The 25,309-nt window shown below is 42.7% G+C and overlaps 1 protein-coding gene across 2 annotated transcripts in view; it reads right to left on the reverse strand.

Moving 5' to 3' along the window:
- Positions 1-25,309, reverse strand: part of MPZL1 (myelin protein zero like 1) — a 93,537-nt gene that overhangs the window by 12,911 nt on the left and 55,317 nt on the right. For both annotated transcript variants that reach the window (XM_052637079.1, XM_052637078.1), the window contains exons 2-5: positions 12,873-13,039; positions 6,605-6,818; positions 5,538-5,670; positions 2,996-3,098 (exon numbers count right to left, since the gene is read on the reverse strand). In XM_052637079.1, the coding sequence (XP_052493039.1) occupies positions 2,996-3,098; positions 5,538-5,670; positions 6,605-6,818; positions 12,873-13,039 (617 nt within the window). The remainder of the gene's footprint in view (positions 1-2,995; positions 3,099-5,537; positions 5,671-6,604; positions 6,819-12,872; positions 13,040-25,309) is intronic.

Below are 25,309 nucleotides of genomic sequence, written 5' to 3' on the forward strand. Positions count from 1 at the left end.
AAATTTTAAAATAGCTACAAGAATGGAAAGTGTTTGGCTACTATTTCTTAAAATTTCTTTTTACTTCCCTTTCCTTCTCAGCCTCCAATCAGGTTGCTTAATATTGTCTGCTAGCTTACTACTGTAGTTCTGTTCATGTCTCCCAGCGTTCCTTTCATGCTTTGTTTTGGTTAGTTTCGATTGCTTCTTAAAGTTTACTGAATTTTTCTTCCATAGTGTCTAATCTGTCATTTATGCCATCCAATGTTTTTTTTCATTTCTAGAAGTTTCTTCCATTTTGGTCTTTTTTATATTTCCATTTCTCTCCGTATTATGTTAAGGTTTCCCTTACAACCTTAAGGTTATTTTTAAGGTTTCTAATATTTATTTTAAGGTCCTTGAATTCTATGAATTCTATGACCTATGTCACTTCTGGGTTTGCTCCTATTGGTTGACTTTTCTCTTGACTATATGTTTTATATTCCCCCTTCTTTGTATGCTTCGTAATTTTTGACTGATGTCAGACATTGTGAATTTTTTTTTTTTTAAACACCAAAAACCTCTGTATTGGGGTAGGTTTCCCAGGTGGTGCTAGTGGCAAAGAACCCACCTGCCAATGCAGGGGTCATAAGAGATGCAGGTTTGATCCCTGGATTAGGAAGATCCCCTGGAGGAGGTCATCTAAACCCACTCCAATATTCCTGCCTAGAGAATCCCATGGACAGAGGAGCCGGATGGGCTACAGTCCATAGGGCTGCAAAGAGTCAGACATGCCTGAAGGGGTGTAGCACATACACACAGCCAGTCAGACATTGGGAATTTTTTGGTGGCAGGTGTTGGATTTTGTTTTTTGGTGTTTGTCTTTTTAAAAACTTGAAGCACAGTTAATTTACAATACTGTGTTAGTTTCAAGTGTACAGCAAAGTGATTCAGCTATACGCACACACACACATATATACACATACACTTTTTTGTACATATACTTTATATATCTATATACTTCTTTAGATGCTTGGATTTTGCTATATTGTAAAGACTGGATTTTGTGTTGGCGTGCATCTAAATTACTTTTAGATTAGTTTTATTCTTTAAACGCTTCCTTTTTATGGTGGGTCCACAGCACCCATAATCTGGTACTGATTTAGCCCTACTACCAAGGTGCTAATTTAGTCGCATTACCCCGATGGCTCAGTGGTAAAGAATCTGCTGCCCATGCAGGAGACATGGGTTCAATCCCTGGGTCGGGAAGATTCCCCGGAGAAGGAAGTGGCAACCCACTCCAGTATTTTTTTTTTCCCTACTCCAGTATTCTTGCCTTGGAAATCCCATGGACAGAGGAGCCTAGAGGGCTGTAGTCCATGGTATCACAAAGAGCTTCTGCAGCTAAGGTGTGACCATTCTGAGAACTCCAACCAATACCCTGAACATAGTGAGCTCCCTCCACTCTGCGTCTGAGAACACAAACTATTTCCGGTCCTGGGTAAGTTTCAGGGCACCGTACAACCCGCTGCTTTCCAGGCAGTTCTTCCTCCGGCCACCAGGACGTGTCGCCCATGCGTCTACAGACCTGTATTTAGCAAAGGCTCAAGGGGACCCACTCCAGATCCCAACGCGTCTTCTCTCTACACTCTTTCTTCTCTGGTGCGGTGCCTCGTAAATCCCAGCCACCCTGGCCTCCCCAGCTCAGTGGGACAGCTGCGCCGTTTCTGTCTGCCCTTAGTACCGCAGCCTGGAAGATGCCTGAGGAAGCCGGGACAATCACGGGGCGGCCCCTTATTCCCCTCTCTCAGGAATCATGGTGCTGAACAGCCTGTTTCCCAGTGTAGAGAATTCTTTCTTTCTTCCCCTACCCCCAGTTTGTTTTCAACAGGAGAACACCTTCTACAGCATTTCAAGGGCAGAAGCAAGTTTTCAAGGCTTCTTTAGGTATAATGTCTACCTGTAACTTTAATGCCTTTATTCACAACCTTATTCCTATTCACAATCCAAATTAGTGAATTAGGTATCTGAGGCATACTATGTAAACTGAGAGAGAGAGGGACAGAAAGACACACAGATAAAAAGAACGAGAGAGATGAACAGACAGACTAGGAATAAGTAAGGTCCTGATGCTGTGACAGAATATACGCTGCCTAGAAATCTAAGGTTCGAGCCCCAATTCTGATGCTAACTGCTCTGTGCTTTTAATAATTTAACATCACAACGCCTCCGTGTCCTCACCACATATGACAACTCCAGTCTAAGACTGTGGGGTAATTCTTCCACAAAACACTGTTATCCTTTTCTTTACTTCCTCTTAAATCCACCCACCCCACTACATCCCTAATCCCTCCTCCTCAGAGCAAAGTTATAACTGGCCACATTCCTTCTAACACTTTCTATCCCAGAAGAACAGAATCAGTACTAAGCTCTGGAATTTCTGCCATGCCACAATCATAGCTACATCAGCATGAATAAAACACGATACTGACCACAATGCTAGATTCCATGCTAGTTCCAAATAAAAGTTATTTCTTCTCTGTACTTTCTACAAAAAGCAGAAACCAGACTTTCCTTGTTCATCAAGCCTACTAATTATTCAAGTAACTGCTTACTTTCTATTGCTTCTAAAGAATTCATACAAAATAACTTCTCTGTTTTATTATCAATACCAAAATCAACTTACTCCTGTGAATTTCATGGCTTAAGGTACACCTCAATATAGAATCTAGTTCACTAGCTTTAATTCTCTGAGCAACTAGGGAAGAAGTGTTTACATCTGACAGTCATCTCCTAATTTTCTTGAGCCAATCTGTTCGTGGCGGTTTGGTGGAAACCTTTACTCAAGTCAGATTCTTTTCCACATACTTTCTTGTGTTCCTCCTAAAGCAACCCCTATGTTCTTCTCTGCTTCTCTTGCCCTGTCTTTCGGTTTCACTCTTTCACAGCTTAGTATTATTCTTTTCCACATCCCAGAACACGGCACAGCACCAAACTGCAGAGCACGGTAAGTGGACAGACCGCAATCAGCTGTTACCTGGTGAGATCCAGAAGGCAGGCTCTTTACGAGACCCTCTGGGTCGGAGGGAGACTTCTGTGAAACCTGCTTAACTGGTGACACATTCTCTGATGTATTGCAGCTGATAAGTTGGCAATTTGGAGAACAAATGTAAAAAAAACATAATTAAAATGGAAACATAAAATATAGAAATGCAAGTGATGACAAGATGAAGTAGCAGATATATAAAAACAAAACTCAACAAAACAATGAGTATCAAAACAATCACATTTCTTGAAACTAATTTTTATCCCTGACACTAGTTCTCCAAGCCAGTGATGCTACTCCAGGGGAGGAAAAGAAACCAATGTGGGATGACCACCTTGCCCCAGTTTACAACAATGATACATGCTGAATGGGATTCTGGCTATAATATACATTTACCCTTTGGCTGCTTTGGGTTTTTCCCCTGCTATCAATCCTCCTTTGGCATACAGGTTTAAAGGAGCAAGCTATACCTTCTTGACAGCAATTCGCTTTTGTGATCATCAAAGGCAAACCTCTTCTGAATGTGCTTCCAAAATGACAGATACAGATCCAGGCTTGTAGTCTTGGCTCATCTCACACCTTTGATTCCCTGGGTCCCCATTGTTTGTTTGCTCACCAATTCCGCAACCAAACCAAAGAAAATCCAGGAAGTCACGGATCATAAGAAACTGTGGAATGCCAAATCACATGGGCTGAACTTTTTCAGGGGCACAGGGGGTTTTCAACAGCAAGGCCCATCTCTTAAATAAACCAGAGAGAATTGATGCCAAGAGGTAACTCATTACAGATTCCTTGATGGGATGTGTTTTCAGCAGAGCTAAAATCCTTTATGATGTATTTTTAAAAAATCTTAGAAGTATGGAGAGAATCACTTAAAGTGTCGTTATTAAGCTCAAATCATACAAAGCATTCTGCAAACTGTGCTTTCTCTGAACCAGGAGGCTTATACAGCCCAAACCAAAATGGTTTGAGTATTCTAACACAAAGAGGGTCTAACTCAGTAATGATACAATTCAAGTATTAAAAAAAAACTAACACACACACACAGGCATCTTACATGAAGAACATATATGTTCAGATGACCATAAAACCTGACAACCCAATTTCATTGGGATGGTACACTCAACATGTTTCTAATACAGACACAGGACATATTTGTGGACAAACCATGATAGCTGTTGGGTTAGCTCAGAGATAGATGGTTAGTTGTCAACAAGGGAGATGGGCTGAGTACACACACAGGAGTATTAACAGCAACAGCCAGTGTGATTGGTTACCATGTGTCTAGTGGGAGTGGAAGAGAAGACCCAGCCCTGTTATAGTCCCAGTGTGTCGTCTATGTCAGCTTTTCTTAAGAAGTGGAAGACAAGCAGGACCTGATCTTGGCACACCAAGGTAGAAGAGACGGGAGGAGGGAAAAAAAACAAATAAGAAGAATAGCAGCATTCATGATGCCATGCAAGATTCTAAGGCACACTTTTCAGTGCTTTCATTAACCCAAAAGCATGAACTAAGATTGGCATGTCACCACCCGGATTAGTTTCATGTTGAAAACCAATCTTCCAGTTATATTTCATCATAAATTACTCACCATGCAAGGGAGCGAGTACAGTCAGCAAACAGAAACATTCCAAGCAAGTGATATCTGAATTTGAACACTCAAACTCCTTAAAACACAGCACTCCTAAAAAGTAAAGCAGCAGAGCCCAAAGAAAGAGGTCCTACCATCCACCAGCCAAGGAGTTCAGGGCATGCAACCCTCTCAGATCACAGTCCCTTCGTGCACTTGGGATGCAGCCCGTGCTCCATCAGCTGAAACCCAGCCTCACTCTCAGTCTTACCACACAAGTTCTACAGAGCTTATATGGGCTAGCTGTCCAGCTGGAGCGGCAAAAGGAGAGGGTCCTTCAGTTAGACATGCATCCTCTGCTCAAATGTGTTATCTTTGAGAAGCCACAAGCAAAAAGCAAGTCTACTTTTCTTTACTGCTGGTATATTTTGGTGTTCAACTCTTATTATCCCCCTTGGATGAGTCTAGCCATGCATTCAAGAACAAGTCATAAACTACTTATAAAACTACAAACAGGAAAAGTCCCGCATCATCACATCAGGTACCAGCACACTCTCCCCAGGCATTGTTATGACTATTACATTTACCTAATTGAAAAGAAGAGCCTTGTAAGATTATTACCAAGAGATCAAATTAAACTCATACTGGAGCAAGAGATCTGTGGCTTAATAATACTAATCTCAGAGTGGAAGGTACTCAGAGAGCACAGACTACAGAGCAGTCCACTTCACCAAACCTAAGAAAGAAACTGAGACAGGTATTAGCATCACATTCCACGTTTAATGGCAGTCCCTTGATCCCTGCTTGCCCACACAAAACACCTTTTAAGGAGACAGCTCAGTTCCGACATGAAAGTTAACAGCAGCTAATTCTTCACCATTCTTTTTCCATACAACATATAGAAGTTTTCACAAATTTTGACTCCTTCCCTCCAACTTTCCCCTCGAAAGCAGAGCTTCTTACCCAGTGTAATCCTGTTTAGAGTTTCTCCTTCTATAGAGGACAGCCAGAATCACGGTGATAAGCAGAGTGAGACCTAGGACCACAGCAGTAACTATACCCACCACTACCCAAACTGGAAATGCAGGCAAAATCTCTAGAGAGAAAGAACAACAAAATATGTTTAAGGTACATCGCTATAGAGAGAAGCAATGAAATCGTATCAAGTTAATAAACAAGTGTCTTCCTTTAGCAATTACCACACACTCTTTTATTATCCAAATTATGATATTCTAATACCTAACTGGTGACATATGAACATTAACCTGATAAAGAATGAGCTTCAGAACTCAACACATTTATATACATATAAAATCCCTCTCAATGCTCTAATTCAAAGAAAAGCTGGGTATGTGAATTTACCTCAATCTATTCTCCAACAAAGCAGACTTTGTCTCAAAATGAGATCCAGAACCTGCATTTCCTGGCTTATTCTCCAAAAAAAGGTGAAGAAACAGCTATACTGTTTCTGCCAACGTTAAAACTTTCTCCTGGAGAATATTGTGTGTGTGAAGTTGCTGAGTCATGTCCGACTCTTTGCAACCCCACGGACTATAGTCCACCAGGCTCCTCCATCCATGGGATTTTCCAGGCAAGAACACTGGAGTGGGTTGCCACTGCCTTCTCCAGAGGATCTTCCCAACCCAGGGATCAAACAGGGGTGTCCTGCATTATAGGCAGACACTTTACTGTCTGAGCCACCAGGGAAGTCAGAATATTAAAATAATACTAATCTCCTTTTCCACTACCCACCACATGTAACTATAATGAACTTGGTCTTAGTTCTAACTAACAATGAAAGATTCATACTCCTGGAATCTGATCCATATGCTCCGGACAGTAGGTATATAGATGGAGAAATTGAACACTCCAGTTGGAATGAGTTCCCTGACCCCCATGGATGTTTCGTAGAGCCACAGTCCATGGAAACAGGGATCATAACTAAGGCAGAAATACCCCTTTCAAACACATCCTGAAACATCACTCTTAAGGGGACTGTATCACTACTGCAAAAATATTCAAGGAAGTACCTTTCTCTACAACATAAAGCCTAATGTGTCCTGGCTGGACAACAATGTCAGGAGGGTTTTTGACATCACAGATGTAGGTGCCATTGTGTATAAACTGCATATTTTCTATGTTGATTGATGCATCTTTCTTGTCAAGGTCTCCAGCCCAGCTGATTCTGTCCTTAAATGGTGGATAATTCCCAGCATACACTTGCCCTTGGGAGTAGTGGAAAAACTGCAATTAGAAAAAAAGAACACATGAGCTATTCTCAAAGGCAGAAGTTCTAAACACTAGTATAGGCATACAGTGAGGGGTTCTTTTTAAAAAAGACTTCATTTGAGGAGCTCCAGTCAAGACTGTGGAGGAAGGACATGGAAAAAAGACTGCATCCAGAAAGAAATGCCACATCATCAAGATGTGACGATAAAAGAAATGCCAAATCTTAAGCAACGGGACCCAAGCCAGAAAGGGGTTTAGAAATCATGGAGCCCAATCCTCTTTCAGTTGAAGAAATGAACTTGCACACTATCTCTGATCCTCTCAATACTCCTGTGATGTAGCAATTACCAGCCATATTTTTATAAAGAAGGAGACTGAGACTCAAAGAAGCCATTTGCTCAAGGTCACAATGATTAACAGGTGGTAGATTCAAAGTCAGGACCACCTGATTCTTCAAACCAACGCTCTGACGGACACCATGATTGAGCCCAGTGAATCCAAAAGTTTCATCCTTAATTCACAAAGCTTACCATTAAGATACACGAGGGCAGCAAGAAAAAGAAGCCGAAATATCACAGATCAGTTAGTCTGGTGGGTTACCCCATTTTACTCATTTGCTTCCTACAGAAAAGTCATGGATATGTGAAAGGAACACAGCCCAGACAACCCAAAACAGTCTCATCCGCCTTTGCAGGCTCAGCCTTCAGCCCTTTGTCTTTGCAGCCTCATTCTCCCTGCAGGCCTGCTTTCAGCAAAGGGGCTCATTTCTCAAACCCAGTCCCCTGAAAATGAGGCCAGGCCTGGAGGGTGGGGATCTATCTTCATATGTGGCTCCAGTCTACACGGCCCTGCTGGAGGCCTGATGTCTTTGTTCTTATTCACCGATGGGGACACTGCAGGGTTGGGGGTGGCAGTCAGCATTAGTCAACCACTGAGCTGTACTTGCAATCCAAACACAACACTTTCAGAATCTTTTAGAGAAGCTGAAATCTCATCCATTCCTACGATTTAATGGCCATCTACATTTTGTTAACTTCTTAATCTCTCTCTCATCCATAGTACTCTCTGGAGCTCTAGACTCCTAATCCAACCACCTGCTTACTTTGGCTTAGCTGTCCCCACCCTCCCGTTGCCACCTTCTCCTACAATCTGCTTCTACCTGTGACATCTTGACTGATGGCAGCATGCCAGTCTCCCAAACCATACATTTTGGAATTATCATTGATTCATCTTTCTTCCCATTCAGTTAGTCTCCCAAACCTGTCAATTCTATCTCCTAAGTTTCTCTCTTCTATTTGATTCCCACCAATACTACCTGATTTTATGTCCTCATTATCTTGGACTATATGACCTTTTAACTGGTCTCAAGTTCCTCTAATCCATCCTCCATAATGCTTAAATGATTACTGGAAAAAAAAAACTTATCAAATATATACCCTGTGTTTAAAATAAACTAATGCTTATCAGGAACTATGCAGGGTCTGAGATTTTACACTCTCTGCAACTCAGCCATAGGTTCACAGATGCTGGCAGAAACACAAGACTCACAGGAAGTCTTTGTTCTTCTGTTAGAAGACTTGGACACAAAGAACCCTATTACTTACAAACAGCCAGCCGCATGCTTTTATCTGTAGCCCCTGCCCCTCAAAGTCCACAAGGACAGCATGGAGGGACTAGGGTGGATGCTGTGCACACAGAGGCTCTGCATCACAGCTGAGGAGCCCCAAGCTTGGAAAACCCCAGTCTTTTACAATGAGCAGTAAGCCCATCTGACCTTTGCCCCAGAGAGAGGCCTATTACTATCGTGGACAGTAAGAAAGCCTGTCTTCTGCTCCAGAAGGAGATACCCTCTCAGCCTGCTAAGACTAGTCACTGTACAAGAAAGGCAGCCAAGGCCTCTGCTTGCAAGATGGACAGAAATGTGAAATACCATGAAAAATAACATTCTGACACTCATAACCACTCTCCAAGGTAAGATTCACCTGCCAGACATTTTGCAAGTGAGGAAAGTGAGGCTCAGAACTTTAGTGACTTACTCAAGGTCACAGGTCTTAAGAGACAGAATTCAAAGCCAGCTCTGATTTCAAAGCTTAAGCTATTTCTATTATTTTAATGCCTCTCATGTCTGGTCATATCTTGCCTGGCCCAAGCCCTTCACCCTCTCTTCTTTACCAGGAAATAAACCATAAGCTCTCAGCTTAGCAAGCAAGTCTTTCTATCATCTGGTCTCTGCCTTCCTCTCTACCTCATCTACAGACATTCCCTGCCCTGTATTTCTGAAACAGTAATGAAAACCTATACTACACCTTTTCCCACTGCTGGGTCTCTGCAACCCCTCCCTCATTACACCTGATGCCTCTGAAACTGTATTTGTCTCTGCGCTTCTCTGCACTTGGCGTATCACTGGAACCGTATATGTTTGCTGAACTGCGCGATTGATAATGATTTGGTCAAACCACTAAGAAAGAGTAACAAAATGGTAAAAATAAAATAAAATACAATAAACTCATACAAAAAGAGACTAGATCTCCTTGAAAGTGAAAGTCAGTCACTCAGCCATATCTGACTCTTTGTGACCCCATGGATTGTAGCCCACCAGGCTCCTCTGTCCATGTAATTCTCCAGACAAGAATACTGGAGTGGGTTGCCATTTCCTTCTCCAGGGGATCTTCTCAACCCAGGGATTGAACCCAGGTGTCCTGCATTGCAGGCAGACTCTTAACCAACTGAGCCACCAGGGAAATCAGATCTCCTTATCAACCAACATTTATCAAGTAAAAGCCGGTGATAACATCCTGCTGCTGCTGCTAAGTCGCTTCAGTCGTGTCCGACTCTGTGCGACCCCATAGACGGCAGCCCACCAGGCTCCCCCGTCCCTGGGATTCTCCAGGCAAGAACACTGGAGTGGATTGCCATTTCCTTCTCCAATGCATGAAAGTGAAAAGTGAAACTGAAGTCGCTCAGTCGTGTCTGACTCTTCGCGACCCCGTGGACTGCAGCCTACCAGGCTCCTCCATCCATGGGATTTTCCAGGCAAGAGTACTGGAGTGGGGTGCCATTGCCTTCTCTGGATAACATCCTGAGGGACATCAAAACTGTAAGATAGGTCTCTACCCTTAAAATGCTTCCATTCAAGATAATGAAGAGTAAAACTGTTCTAGTAAGGCACACTCTTTCACAGGAGTGGCCAAGATAATGTGGGCAGGGAGTTTTAAGAACAGCTAAAAAGGGAGGACTTCCCTGGGGGTCCAGTGGTTAAGACTCAACGCTTCCAGTGCAGAGAGCACAGTTTTAATCCCTGGTCAGGGAACTAAGATCCCAAATGCCTTGTGGCACGGCCAAAAAAAAAAAAAACTAGCTAAAAGGTCAAAAGAGGTATTTAGAGGGATCAGAATGTGAAGATGGGGCAGAACTTAAATGGTAAGAGCTAAGAAGTGGAAAAACACTAGACTGAAGGAGATCACATAGGAGAACAGAAGTGGGGCTGGAACTCAGTTGTGAGGAGTTTTGAATTCCAGACAAGAACTGTTCGCAGTGGGAAACATGAGGATTCTGAAGAGGGCAGTGATGAGGTGAAAGAAGTGTTTTAAGACGAGGCACCTGGTGGACTGCAGGGGTGGCTTGAAAGATGGATGATATGAAGTGGAGGAATACCCAGGGGTGTTACTACACCAGCCCTGGCAGAGTTTTTATCATGTAATGGAGAGCAGAGAAGCAGGAAGGTTAACAGAAATCTAGATGCCAGATACAAAGTAGGAAGATCCAGCACATGTCCTTATTTCTTGGTTGAGTGTGAACGGTGGAAGGGAAGAAGCTATGGATCGGGGAGGGAAGGACAAAAACCCCACCAACAAAACACAAGATTAAAACAAAAAAGCAAAAAATCAGGTCCCTAGAAGAAAATAAATACCCAAATACAACTAGCAGAGATGGGAACATTGGGTAGAAAAGTTGAGCTCAGTTTTAGACACAGGGATCCTAACTCCATGGACCAGAAAAGCCACCTTTGGTATTTTGGGCTTGATTTTACTTCTCTTGAAAATCCATAAAAATGAGGAGCATCCTACTCATCTTATTAACTGTGCACCAACATCTAGGGGTTAAAGCATCCTATTTCAGTAACTGAACATTCTGGAACTAACTATGATCAGATTGATATGTAGGTATAAATGGATTAGCTAAAATGTAGCATTAACCAGAAATACAGCCCCTTCTCTTATTTTTCTGGCTGCACTGGGTCTTTGTTGTGGCGCATGGACTCTCTGTGGTGCCAAGTACGTGTGGCACACGTAGCTGCAGCGTGCAGGTTTAGCTGTCCCGAGGCATGTAGGATCGTGGGTCCTCAGCCAGGGCCCCAACCCTCATCCCCTGCATCGGAAGGCAGATTCTTAACCAGTGGACCACTGGGAAAGTTCCCAGCATGCTCTTAATATTAAGGCTGAGGGTATCTAAGCATGCATCACGCACATGGCAAGGATGTTTTGAGCACAAGCAGAATTGCTCTTCAAAGGAAAGAGCATCTAGGTGTCTTCCTGATGATGCTCTACTTTCTATAGATTATATCCCTCACTTCTAGTCTGGCAAAAGATATCAGTGTGAAGTTATTACAAATTTAAACAATTCTTTGAACTCTGCTGCGTAAATCTGTGTGTTTAATTTTGCATCTATAGGATACATGTTCCACATTAATAACATGTTTATGGGAAGCAACAGAATGCCTCTGACTCTGTTTTCCCATGTTACATTTGTATGGGTTCCTGCTCTCACTCACTCTGGGACTCTGTTTTACCAAGAATTATACCTAACTGGACCCTATGAGGAAGTTAACTAAATACGTAATCTCTGACTTTACCTCATCTTTCCTTCCTTCTAAGGCACAGCACCCAAGGGTCTCCCTTTTTATAAATCCTGAGGGACACAAGTCCACGCGAAGATTTGGAAATCAGGCATATATCCCAACCCAGTAGATAGATGATAGAGATATTAATATTGGTAACAATATCGATAAAAAGTTGCATTTAAGAGATGCTGAACTTATTTTTTTTCCTGGAGAGTCTGAGGCAAGAAAAGGGCCTTGAAGCGTCACTGACTTATTTTGCAAGTGCCCAATCAGAAGAATCATCATTAATCACACTAGAGAAGTAAAGAATCTCATGAGGCCATCGCCAAAAAGTCTACAGACAATAAATGCTGGAGAGGATATGGATAAAAGGGAATCCTCTTACACTGCTGGTGGGAATGCAAACTGATACAGCCACTGTGGAAAACAGTATGGAGATTCCGTAAAAACTAGGAATAAAACCACCATATAACACAGCGGTCCCACTACTGGGTGTATGCCCCGAGGAAACCAGAACTGAAAAAGATACATGCACCGCAGTGCTCATGCAGCACTATGTAAACAGCTAGGACATGGAAGCAACCTAGACGTCCACTGAGAGATGAATGGATAAGGAAACTGTGGTACATATACATAAAGGAATATTACTCAGCTATAAGAAAGAAGGCATTTGAGTCAGTTCTAATGAGGTGGATGAACCTAGAGCCTATTTATTATACAGAGTGAAGTAAGTCAGAAAGAGAAAGACAAATATTGTATATTAACACATATATATGGAATCTAAAAAGACAGTACTGACGATCCTACATGCAGAGCAGCAAAGGAGACACAAACCTGAAGAACAGACTTTGGGACAGTGGGGGAAGGAGAGAGCGGGATGATTTGAGAGAACAGCACTCAATCATATACATTACCATAGGTAGAGTAGATAGCCCCTGGGAATTTGATGTATGATGCAGGGAACCCAAAACCAGTGCTCCATGACAACCTAATGGGCTGGGAAGGGGAGGGAGGTGGGGGTTTCAAGAGGAAGGGGCCAAATGTATAACTAATTCAGATTCATGTTGATGTATGGAAAAAAAATCATAATATCCTCTAATTATCCTTTAATGAGAGGGTAATATATATATCCTTTACATATCCATAATATCCTTTAATTATCCTTGAATTAAAGAAATAAAAAGAACACCACGAGAGAGGACCCGTAGAGATGAAATAAGCGTTCCTACCGACACTGTGGTGTCGCTCCCCTCTGGCTGGAAACTCCAGGAGACTGAGGTCAGCGTGCCAGTCGAGTTAGTAGACTTGAACTTGCACGGCAGCTTCCCTTGTGTCCCATTTGGCACGAAGATTTCTTTTGGTGTATACACCTCCAAGGCCGATACACCATATGTCACTGTAGAGAGAGGAATAAGGACACTTTAGGAGTAGGATTTAGCATGAATACCACTGTGCATATTTATCTGAGGACAAAGAAAAAAATAAAAGAACATTACAAACTGTATACAGTAACCCACCATCACTGTATATTAGAGTTTGGGATTTCTGTTTTTTAGTAAGAAGACATTTTTACTAGTTCAGTTCTACCTAATATTTATGTTTTCCTTGAATGAACAGACTTTAATTTTCAGAGCAGTTTGAGGTTTGCAGAAAAGTAGGTAGTTCCTGGGACCTCCATGGCAGTCCAGAGGTTAAGACTCTGAGCTTCAGGCAAAAAAAAAAAGGGAGTTCCCATATATTCCCTCTTGCTTTCCCCAAGTGCCAATTTTCTCCATTGTTAACACTTTGCATTCAGTTCAGTTCAGTTCAGTCGCTCAGTCGTGTCCGACTCTGCAACCCCATCAATCGCAGCATGCCAGGCCTCCCTGTCTATCACCAACTCCCGGAGTTCACTCAGACTCATGTCCATAGAGTCAGTGATGCCATCCAGCCATCTCATCCTCTGTCGTCCCCTTCTCCTCCTGCCCCCAATCCCTCCCAGCATCAGAGTCTTTTCCAATGAGTCAACTCTTTGCATGAGGTGGCCAAAGTACTGGAGCTTCAGCTTTAGCATCATTCCTTCCAAAGAAATCCCAGGGTTGATCTCCTTCAGAATGGACTGGTTGGATCTCCTTGCAGTCCAAGGGACTCTCAAGAGTCTTCTCCAACACCACAGGTCAAAAGCATCAATTCTTTGGCGCTCAGCTTTCTTCATAGTCCAACTCTCACATCCATACATGACCACAGGAAAACCCATAGCCTTGACTAGACGGACCTTTGTTGACAAAGTCATGTCTTCACTTTTCAATATGCTATCTAGGTTGGTGATAACTTTTCTTCCAAGGAGTAAGCGTCTTTTAATTTCATGGCTGCAGTCACCATCTGCAGTGATTTTGGAGCCCCCAAAAGTAAAGTCTGATACTGTTTCCACTGTTTCCCCATCTATTTCCCATGAAGTGATGGGACCAGATGCCATGATCTTTGTTTCCTGAATGCTGAGCTTTAAGCCAACTTTTTCACTCTCCTCTTTCACTTTCATCAAGAGGCTTTTGAGTTCCTCTTCACTTTCTGCCATAAGGGTGGTGTCATCTGCATACCTGAGGTTATTGAGATTTCTCCCAGCAATCTTGATTTCAGCTTGTGCTTCTTCCAGCCCAGCGTTTCTCATGATGTACTCTGCATAGAAGTTAAATAAGCAGGGTGACAATATACAGCCTTGACGTACTCCTTTTCCTATTTGCAACCAGTCTGTTGTTCCATGTCCAGTTCTAACTGTTGCTTCCTGACCTGCATACAGTTTTCTCAAGAGGCACATCAGGTGGCCTGGTATTCCCATCACTTTCAGAATTTTCCACAGTTAATTGTGATCCACACAGTCAAAGGCTTTGGCATAGTCAATAAAGCAGAAATAGATGTTTCTCTGGAACTCTCTTGCTTTTTCCATGATCCAGCGGATGTTGGCAATTTAATCTCTGGTTCCTCTGCCTATTCTAAAACCAGCTTAAACATCAGGAAGTTCACGGTTCACGTATTGCTGAGGCGTGGCTTGGAGAATTTTGAGCATTACTTTACTAGCATGTGAGATGAGTGCAATTGTGCGGTAGTTTGAGCATTCTTTGGCATTGCCTTTCTTTGGGATTGGAATGAAAACTGACATTCTCCAGTCCTGCGGCCACTGCTGAGTTTTCCAAATTTGCTGGCATATTGAGTGCAGCACTTTCATAGCATCATCTTTCAGGATCTGAAATAGCTCAAGTGGAATTCCATCATCTCCACTAGCTTTGTTCATAGTGATGCTTTCTAAGGCCCACTTGACTTCACATTCCAGGATGTCTGGCTCTAGGTGAGTGATCACACCATCGTGATTATCTTGGTCATGAAGATCTTTTTTGCACAGTTCTTCTGTGTATTCTTGCCACCTCTTAATATCTTCTGCTTCTGTTAGGTCCATACCATTTCTGTCCTTTATTGAGCCCATCTTTGCATGAAATGTTCCCTTGGTGTCTCTAATTTTCTTGAAGAGATCTCTAGTCTTTCCCATTCTGTTGTTTTCCTCTATTTCTTTGCATTGATCGCTGAGGAAGGCTTTCTTATCTCTTCTTGTTATTCTTTGGAACTCTGCATTCAGATGCTTATATCTTTCCTTTTCTCCTTTGCTTTTTGCTTCTCTTCTTTTCACAGCTATTTGTAAGGCCTCCCCAGACAGCCATTTGGCTTTTTTGCATTTCTTTTCCATGGGGATGGTCTTGATCCCTGTCTCCTGCACAATGTCACGAACCTCCATCCATGTCAGGGGCGGCAGCCTAGAGGAGCTATCCCCGCCGACCCCAGTCCAAGGAGTAATGGCTGCGTGGGCGCTGGAGGGCCTAAAGGAGCTATTCCATGTTCAAGGTCAGGAGAGAGGGTGGTGAGGAGATACCCCTCGTCCAAGGTAAGGAGCAGTGGCTGTGCTTTGCTGGAGCAGCCGTGAAGGGATACTCCACGTCCAAGGTAAGAAAAACCCAAGTAAGACGGTAGGTGTTACAAGAGGGCAGACACACTGAAACCATACTTATAGAATACTAGTCAATCTAATCACACTAGGACCACAGCCTTGTCTAACTCAGTGAAACTAAGCCATGCTCTGTGGGGCCACCCAAGATGGGTGGGCATGGTGGAGAGGTCTGACAGAATGTGGTCCACTGGAGAAGGGAATGGCAAACCACTTCAGTATTCTTGCCTTGAGAACCCCATGAACAGTATGAAAAGGCAATATGATAGGATACTGAAAGAGGAACTCCCCAGGTCATTAGGTGCCCAATATGCTACTGGAGATCAGTGGAGAAATAACTCCAGAAAGAATGAAGGGATGGAGCCAAAGCAAAAACAATACCCAGCTGTGGATGTGACTGGTGATACAAGCAAGGTCTGATGCTGTAAAGAGCAATATTGCATAGGAACCTGGAATGTCAGGTCCATGAATCAAGACAAATTGGAAGCGGTCAAACAGGAGATGGCAAGAGTGAACGTCGACATTCTAGGAATCAGGGAACTAAAATGGACTGGAATGGGTGAATTTAACTCAGATGACCATTATATCTACTACTGTGGGCAGGAATCCCTCAGAAGAAATGGAGTAGCCATCATGGTCAACAAAAGAGTCTGAAATGCAGTACTTGGATGCAGTCTCAAAAAAGACAGAATGATCTCTGTTCGTTTCCAAGGTAAACCATTCAGTATCACGGTAATCCAAGTCTATGCCCCAACCAGTAACGCTGAAGAAGCTGAAGTTGAACAGTTCTATGAAGACCTACAAGACCTTTTAGAACTAACACTCGAAAAAGATGTCCTTTTCATTATAGGGGACTGGAATGCAAAAGTAGGAAGTCAAGAAACACCTGGAGTAACAGGCAAATTTGGCCTTGGAATACGAAATGAAGCAGGGCAAAGGCTAATAGAGTTTTGCCAAGAAAATGCACTGATCATAGCAAACACCCTCTTCCAACAACACAAGAGAAGACTCTACACATGGACATCACCAGATGGTGAACACCGAAATCAGATTGATTATATTCTTTGCAGCCAAAGATGGAAAGCTCTATGTAGTCAGCAAAAACAAGACTGGGAGCTGACTGTGGCTCAGATCATGAACTCCTTATTACCAAATTCAGACTTAAATTGAAGAAAGTAGGGAAACCACTAGACCATTCAGGTATGACCTAAATCAAATCCCTTATGATTATACAGTGGAAGTGAGAAATAGATTAAGGGACTAGATCTGATAGATAGCCTGATGAACTATGGACGGAGGTTCGTGACATTGTACACTTTGCATTAGTGTATCACTAACTTCCAGAATATTCTATAGCTGGAATCATATAGTTAATGTAGCCTTTTCAGATTGGCTTCCCTCATTTAAGCTTCCTTCATATCATTTCATGGCATGACAGACCACTTCATTTCACTGCTGAACAATATCCTTTGTACTTCAGTTTATCAGTACATCTACTGAAGGACATCTCATCATGCTTCTCTGATGCTCTGTTTTTAATGATGTGGAGGCCATATTTTTAACTCTTTAAACGGTTCTTATATTCACCTCCTACATTTCAATTTATATCAGGTTGATCTTTTCTCATCTTCCATATTTAAACCAATTTAAACTGTTCTAGGTAAGAGATCACTTTATTTTAAAGCCATGTTCATTATTTAACACACTCTTTTCCTGTATTTAAGGGGGAAAAAAGCGTAACTTATCTTGTGTTCATTAATGAAATCTTACCTACCATTGAATTTCAGTGTGTCAAATAACATGTGTACTCAAGAAATAACTAACCACACTGGGTCACATATTCCTCTCCTCATTGAATTTTTCAATTAGCCTAAGCCCGGAAAATAGTAATCAAAATGTCTATCATTTCAAGATCTACAATCAGAGGCAACTGCAAGAATTATTAAGGACTGTTGCTAAGCTAAAATAATCTTCACCCCAAAAGAAACTCTTTCATGGCCTAAATGATGATTAGAAAGAAACTAATTTGGCCTAAAAGTGGAAACAGAGTTAATACAGAAAAGATTAAAAACACCCATTTTCAAAATAAGAGATTTTTTAAAGAAATATTTGGGAGAGAATCCCTATCTACAGTGTTTCAATTATTCTCAGAATGTAACAGATGAGTAGAATAAGGAAGGGCATTGTCACAGGGGACTGATGGTCATTTTCAGAATTTTTTCTCCCTGAGGTCTTTATGATTCCAGGCCAAGGAGAGCAACGGCACTCCCCCATTCTCTCCAACTATCTTCCAAATGTTTATTCTCAGGACACAATGGGCACTTTTGGCCATTCTTCTAAATAAACTGATAGCCACACTGAATCAAGTAGATTTTTTTCTGCTAAAGAGGGTGGATTATTATTATAGAGAACAGCAGATTATTATTCATGGTCCAAACCTCAAAACAAGACCTTCTTTTAAGCAAGAAGCAAACAAAAGACACCCCGTGCTATTGTGGGTAGGCAGAAAAGCAGCCCCAGGGCACTTGAGCTCAGAATGAAGGACAACGCGCAAGACCGGACAATGTGACTTATTCCAGGAAGCAGCACTGGTTTGTGACCCTTATTTACTCTGTGTGATTTTGACTAGTTTCTCCACTGTGAGGAGCACTGCAAGGAAAGTCACAGTCTTTAAAATCAATAAATTAAGTTTCTCAACGATTTTCTCAAACAAGATCCCTGCTACAAGGTCTAGTTGCAAGAACTGTTACCCTGAGAAGGTATTTAAAGATGGAACTAGGCCAAGTGCCCAAGTTTACAGTCATGTAATTTTGACCAAAAGACCAACCAAATCCCTAAATGGGTTTTTAGACAATATATTTAAGATAGACAATTATGTCAAAACTGGTTAAAAAACAAGTGACTTTTAAAAACAACAACATATCATCACTCTGGCTAATTTGGACATGTAGTTTTTTGAGCCAGGAAAATCAATTCCAACTCCAGCCAGTCAGCTAGTTGCAGAAAAATAAAATAACTTCATACACAGCTAGTTAACCTCCTCTATCCCTGACTCTTTCTCTTAACTCCTTTTGTAATTCTTGGAGATTCCATTAGTCATAGGAAGAAACTTCCAAAACCCTGGTCTCTTTACCTTCTTTTTTCCAATAATCTTGTCCTCAGGCTTATCCCAGCTACTAACTCCCATAATCACAGTCTAGATGGGGCTTCTCCGCCATGGCACTCCTGACAGTCAGGCCAGACCAGTCTTTGTTGTGGAGGCTCTCCTGTGCGTGGATGTTTAGCAGCATCCCTGACCTCTACCAGGTGTCTGAAGTATCTTCTCCCTTTCCAACAATGTCTTCAGACAACCACAACTCCTATTCAGGGTAAGTTGCTCCTGGTTGAGAACTGCTGCCCCAGATCCTATCATCAATACCTGTGCCCCCTCCACAATCTTCTTTCAGGCTCTCTACCCTCTGACTGACCACCTCTGATCTTTCCAGAACATTTCTTCCAAAACCCTGATTTTATTGAATGCTTCAGCCACATTAGAACCCAGACCCCATCGGTCCTGCAACCCTTTCACAGTCTTATCCAATGTGCATCTCTGCCAGGGCAGCCGGCCACAGATGGAGAGAAGCACACACTCCCACTGACTGGGCTTCCCCTTAAATCCACGGCCACTAACGTCAAACAGGGCCCTTAATGGTGCTGAGCGATCCTCCCACATGCCCCTCTCCGTCAAGGATCCACTCTCCCAAATGACTACTTTATGCCTTCTCTCCAACCTCAACTGTGGACTCCCCCTCTGCTTCTGCTCAGCTAATGACCATGCTGCCTGTTTCCGTGAGAAAACAGAATCGGAAGAGAACTTCTCTGTGTCCCCAACCATATCCTACCCTCCGCCTGCATTTGTGGCCTGTCTTTCCTCTGCAGGAAATGTGGGTGCCCCTCTCCACTGTGCACTGCGTCTCATCTTCTCTCAGTCACCTAGAGACACTGATCTAGCAACTCTCGCTTTTTCTCCTGAATTTTTCATTCTCTACTGAGTTACTGTCATCAGCCATAGAACTATATACATTTATATAGCATTTATTATTCTATATATACTATATACTTTAGCGGAAAAAAATCTTGACCCTGCGTTGCCCCCCAGGTAAGATCTCTTTGCCCTCCTCTAATCTACAAATCTTAAAATAATGGTCCAGTCACTGTGCCCCGTCTTCCTCCTCCCATTTTCTCTTGAATAAACCCTGTTCAGGCTTTCATCCCCAGCACTCCACTAAAACGGTTCTTGTTAAGAAATCCAGTGACTTCCATGTGGCTAAATTGACAGCTAATTCTCAAATCTCATCTTACTGACTGAACTACATTAGATACAATTGATCACTCCCTCCTTGGAACAATTTTCCCCCCCAATTTGGTATCAGTATCTCATCTCTTTTGATTCTCTCATCAGCTCCTCTTTTCTAGTCTCCTGACCTCTATATGCTAGACAGCCCCAGATCATCCTTCTGAACTCTTAAAATTTTTTTTAAATTTTGGCTGCACTGGGTCTTTGTTGCAGCACAAGGGGGCTTCTGTTACGGTGGAGCTCAGGCTAGGAGCACACGAGCTCAGGAGGTGCAGCACATGGGCTTAGCTGCCCTGTGACATCTGGATTTGTAGTTCTGTCCAGGGGTCGACCCTGTGTCCCCTGCTCTGAAAGGTGGATTCTTAACCACTGGACCACCAGGCAAGTCCCTCACCCCTCTGACCTCTTATCTAGTCATTCTCTTGGTGACCTCATCTAGTTTCAGGGCTTTAAATATCTCCTAAGTGCCGATGACTCCTGTACACACACACACACACACACACACACACACACACACACACACATTCATATGCAAGTGTTTACCCAACAATGTCACTTGAATCTAACTGGCATCTTAAATTTAACAATGTAAAGATGATTCCCACCTCCCAATCTGCCCTCCACTTTAGTAAGTGACAACTCCAGCCTTCTAGTGGCTAAGGTTAAGACTCTGGACACCTTTCTTTCTCACAATTTACCTCTAAGCCATCACAAAATATGTGTCTCTACTAAAAATATATCTAGAAATGGATCTCTGCATGCTCTTCCAGTGCTACCATCTTGGTCCATTCCACCATCATGTTTCACTTGGGTTATTTCTGTGACTTCCTAAGCTGGTTCTCTCTTCCACCCTCAGCCACTTAACTGCAGCCAATACACAGAGGGTCAGAGAGCTCTTGGCCTCTCTGATCTTATCACTCTACACAAAATGCTCCAAGGATTCCCCACATCAGCCAGGATCAGGTCTGAGCACTCACAGTGCCTCATAGAGCCCAGGGTAAGCTAGTCCCAACCACCTCTCAGACTTCGTCTCATCTCCTGCACTTTCCCCTAAACATGCTGAGCAGTCACTCCATCACCTGGCCCCCAGGACAGAGAACAGTACGAATGGGGAGACAGGAAGTTGTGATGCATGAAAACTAGAGAAATGCTAGGAGTAAGGTACTCTGCATAGCTGATCTCAGGGAGAAGTTTCAGCAGGGATTTACACTGCGTGTGGTTACATGCACATCAAAGAATCCTAAAGTGCTTATAGCAGTTTCTGATCAGCTGTGATGAACCCGTTACAAAGTTTCTCCTGTGTGGGGAAAGAGAAGGGAAAACAGATCGCCTTCTCAGACTACATTCCATGTAGCCCAAGCCAGGGATGAATTCACTGGATTCCTAAACAATTGGAAATAGTTTGCTTTGTCCAGCCTTTTTTTTTTTTTTAAGTGACTAGGAGTATCACGGAAGTACATAGTAAAATTATTCATAGAAGAGAGTTTTAAAGGGGCTAGTTAAAATGGCTAAAGAATGCAAATATAAAGAACACTGAGATGTAGAGAAACTATTGTTCTCATCCACGTCATCCCACGTCACTGTAGACCGGACTCCCAGTCTGAGTAAGACATTACATAGGTATCACAGGTATTTTTAGGCCTCAGATTTACGATTATGGAATAGTGGCAAAAACCACTGTGAAAAGTATTAAAACTGTGGTTTAAAAACTCATTGCTAGGGGGAAAGGTTTCCTGCTGACTCCTGGAAAAACCAACTGCCTCAAGAATAAAAACATAGAAATGAAATAAAAAGATGAAGTAATATGCACATGTTTTTACAACTGGCTAACTTTGTATTCTGAGTTACATATTAACTTACAGATCAGCTTCAGAATGGAAACCAGAGCTGTTCTGACGTGCTCTAGGAAATAAATTTCTAAATGAACTGCTGCTGCTGCTTGGTCACTTCAGTCGTGCCCGCCAGGCTCCTCTGTCCACGAAATTCTCCAGGCAAGAATACTGGAGTTGGTTGCCATTCCCTCCTCCAGAGGATCTTCCCAACCCAGGGACTGAACCGAGGTCTCCTGCACTGCAGGCAGATTCGTTACCGCAGAGCCACCAGGGAAGCCCTCTCAACGAGCTATGCTGCCCTAAAGTATCACTCAGCAGGGGAGCGATGACGATCTTCAAAATACATTTTCAAACTGAAAACACCTGCAAAGTCATTTGACAAATAATCACTTAGTTGTGAAATCAACTTGCTAAGGATCATTTCTACAGTAGTCAAATACGACACTCAAAACTTGATATTCTTCCATTTTGGATGGAAACCTGAGCAGTTTAGGGGGGAAAGGGGGGCACAAATACAGGATACAAACAACATCCATCACAACCACAAAGAAGAAAAGCAAATTCAAGAATGTCTGCCCAAAGAGTTATTCCTGATCTGTTTCAAATGATCAATACAATGTCAATCATGTCTCCCAACTAACACGTCAATATGCCCTTTAACACCAGTAAACTCTGATACCACAAAATCATTTTAAATGCACTGGAGTGTTCTTGCCTGGAGAATCCCAGGGACCGGGGAGCCTGGTGGGCTGCCGTCTATGGGGTCGCACAGAGTCGGACACGACTGAAGCGACTTAGCAGCAGCAGCAGCAGCAGCAGCAGCAGCGGAGGCGGCGGCAGCAGCATTACTATGAACTAATGGCCTGGTTTAAAATAACAATGTTTTCCCTGTTATTGTTGAAGCAATTCCTTGTCATGTTAATGCTGGGTCCATGGGTAGTACCCTGGTTTGTAAAAACCTTACCCTTTTAACAAACCCTGAAACTGAAAGGCTTTTGTTTTGACTTTTTTTTTTAAAGCACTTTGAGGTTGCCAGTATATTTTCCTCTTTAAAAGAGTACAATCAGGCAATCTAACAGCTTTCTGGCTTATTTCTTGATTTGCTGTTGGTCCACACTGACAGTCTGATATTGTAATACATCCTAGCACAAGCGTAAATATGACCTATTAAAACATAGTAAAAGAGGGGGACGAGAGAGAACACTGAACACAAACTTCAGGCTAGTGGTCCTGACTGTAAGAGGGTGGCCAGGGCAGGATGTGTGCAGCACACACTGTTGGTTGTTTAATTTCTTAGGCTAGGCAGTGAGGGCATGGGAGCTGGGGTTGGTTTGGGCCACACGATCTGTGCAGGGCATGTGGGATCTTAGTTCCTTACCCAGGGAGTGAAGCCATGTCCCCTGTAGAGGACGCTCTCAACCACTGGACCAAGTCCCCGTGGGAGCTTGTTTGTAACGTGCACTCGGAAAAGTGTATCCACATGCATGCACACATGCGCGTGCGCACACGCACACACACTCTTTCTTTTGTATATATTTTATTTCTCATAATAAAAACTTTAAAGAGAGAGAGGAAGATACCAGTAGGTATTAAGAGATTACTTATTTAACTTGCAAATGCGCCAGTGAAAGCATCCAGCTCACGCTGCTCTCCCAGTGTGGCTGTGACTCCCAGGGTGGATGAAGGGAAGTCAACGGACCGTGTGTGTCGGCAGAAATAAGCCCGGTGCCAAGTCAGAGGCCAGTCTGCGGCCAACGGGGGCGGCCTTCTGCCATGCATCACGGCTGTTCTGGGTCTGCCTCAGCTTGGTGGCACAAATTAGGAAAGGCTACAAAAATATACTCTATTCAAGGAGCCATAAGTATTAATAAATTAAGCTATTTGTCAGGAACATGAAGTTATACTTCAGGCCACAATCTAAACAAAAGTGACTTTCTCCCCATGTCTGCCCCACAGGCCTCTCACCCTGTGCCCCTTTACATCCTGCCTTTCCCATCAAGGCACCCCTCACCCTCCCAGGAGGGGCCAGCTGCCCCCCAGGGGCTGGTCCCCCTTTGTTTACCAAACCATGCCCGCCCATCACTGTGCTCGACTGTCTGTCGGGATGGTGAGGGGGAAAATGAATGAATGAAAAAAATGAATCAAAGGGACCAAACTCGACTCATCTGAGCTCAGCCATAAAAAATTATACTTGCTTCACAAACAATGGCTTCAGCATAATGCCCAACACAAAACTGCAGACATTACTCAGGGTCAAGTTTGGAGGCTGACATCATCTTAGAGGAAGCTTAGATAGACAGCTTTCCTCCAAGAGTCACCTTCCTATTTAGATAAGAAAATCCCAAAGGCAACTCATCTTTTGAAATGTTCAATTAAAAAAAAGTTATGCAGGGGTTCATGTTTGGGAACTCATGTACACCCGTGGCAGATTCATGTCAATGTATGGCAAAACCAATACAGTATTGTAAAGTTAATACAGTAAAATAAAGTTAAAAAAAAAAAAAAAACTTATGCACTATTACTAATACACAGGATTACCCGATTCCTTTCAGAGTTGATTCCTTCCACTCACGATTGATGGCGAACTGGCAACATCTCTACCCTTAACCTTTCTGCACCAACAAAGACCTTTCTGTTTCTCAACTGAGAGATTCAAAAGGTCCTGAATCAGACCAGTCATTGCACTAATCACTTGACTCCTTAAAGCGCTGCCATTTCTTGCTTGCCCTCCTCTATGTATGCACTGTTCATCTTTCTTTCTTGCTACGGCTTTCCTTCTTTCAATCAACCATTATTCTTACAAACCATGCTGGGACTTGGCTTCTGCCCTTAGTGGACGGACAGTCGCGTGGAGACAAATGAACAAACATCTATAGTACAGTGGCAGAGGCACCAGGCCTGGCTGAGGGGATGTACCCAGAATGGCTTAGAGACAGAGCAGTTTCCACCAAAGTCCAAAGTCTCCAATCAAGCAGGCAACACAAACGCCACAACCTGAATTGTATCATCTGTGTCCAAACATTTGTCCCAAATTGTCAAAACGTTTCTCAGTTTTTAGCAAGCAAATGAAAATAAGACACTTTGGGGAAGAAATCAGATCGTTTTACTTCTGACAGAGTATAGTGGACTAAATGCTCAGCATAAAAAACACGTTGTAAACTCCGGAGGCATATCCATGGATAACAGAATAACACTCTCACATGCTTTGTATTTCCCAAGTGCTGAAAAGGTAAAAGACCAAGCAAAAGGCCACTGTACTGTAAATCTATATTTCCAAACTCAAATTTATATTATTAGAAGGCCTCCAGTATATTAGAAGATATTTGATCCAAAATGTAATCTAAGCCAGAAAAGGCTAATACAAAATATTTAAGAACAGCGAAACAAAAGATGGTAAAGTATTTGCCTATAGTTGATTGCAAGGATATTCTTTGTCTCCAAAATAGGACAAAGAGAAAAAGAGCAATAGCAAACCACCACTTAAGTGCTTACTATGGGTTAAATATTATCAAACTATGGTACATTTAT

This window comes from Budorcas taxicolor, chromosome 3 (genome assembly GCF_023091745.1).
Source record: "Budorcas taxicolor isolate Tak-1 chromosome 3, Takin1.1, whole genome shotgun sequence".
Classification (NCBI taxonomy): Eukaryota; Metazoa; Chordata; class Mammalia; order Artiodactyla; family Bovidae; genus Budorcas; species Budorcas taxicolor.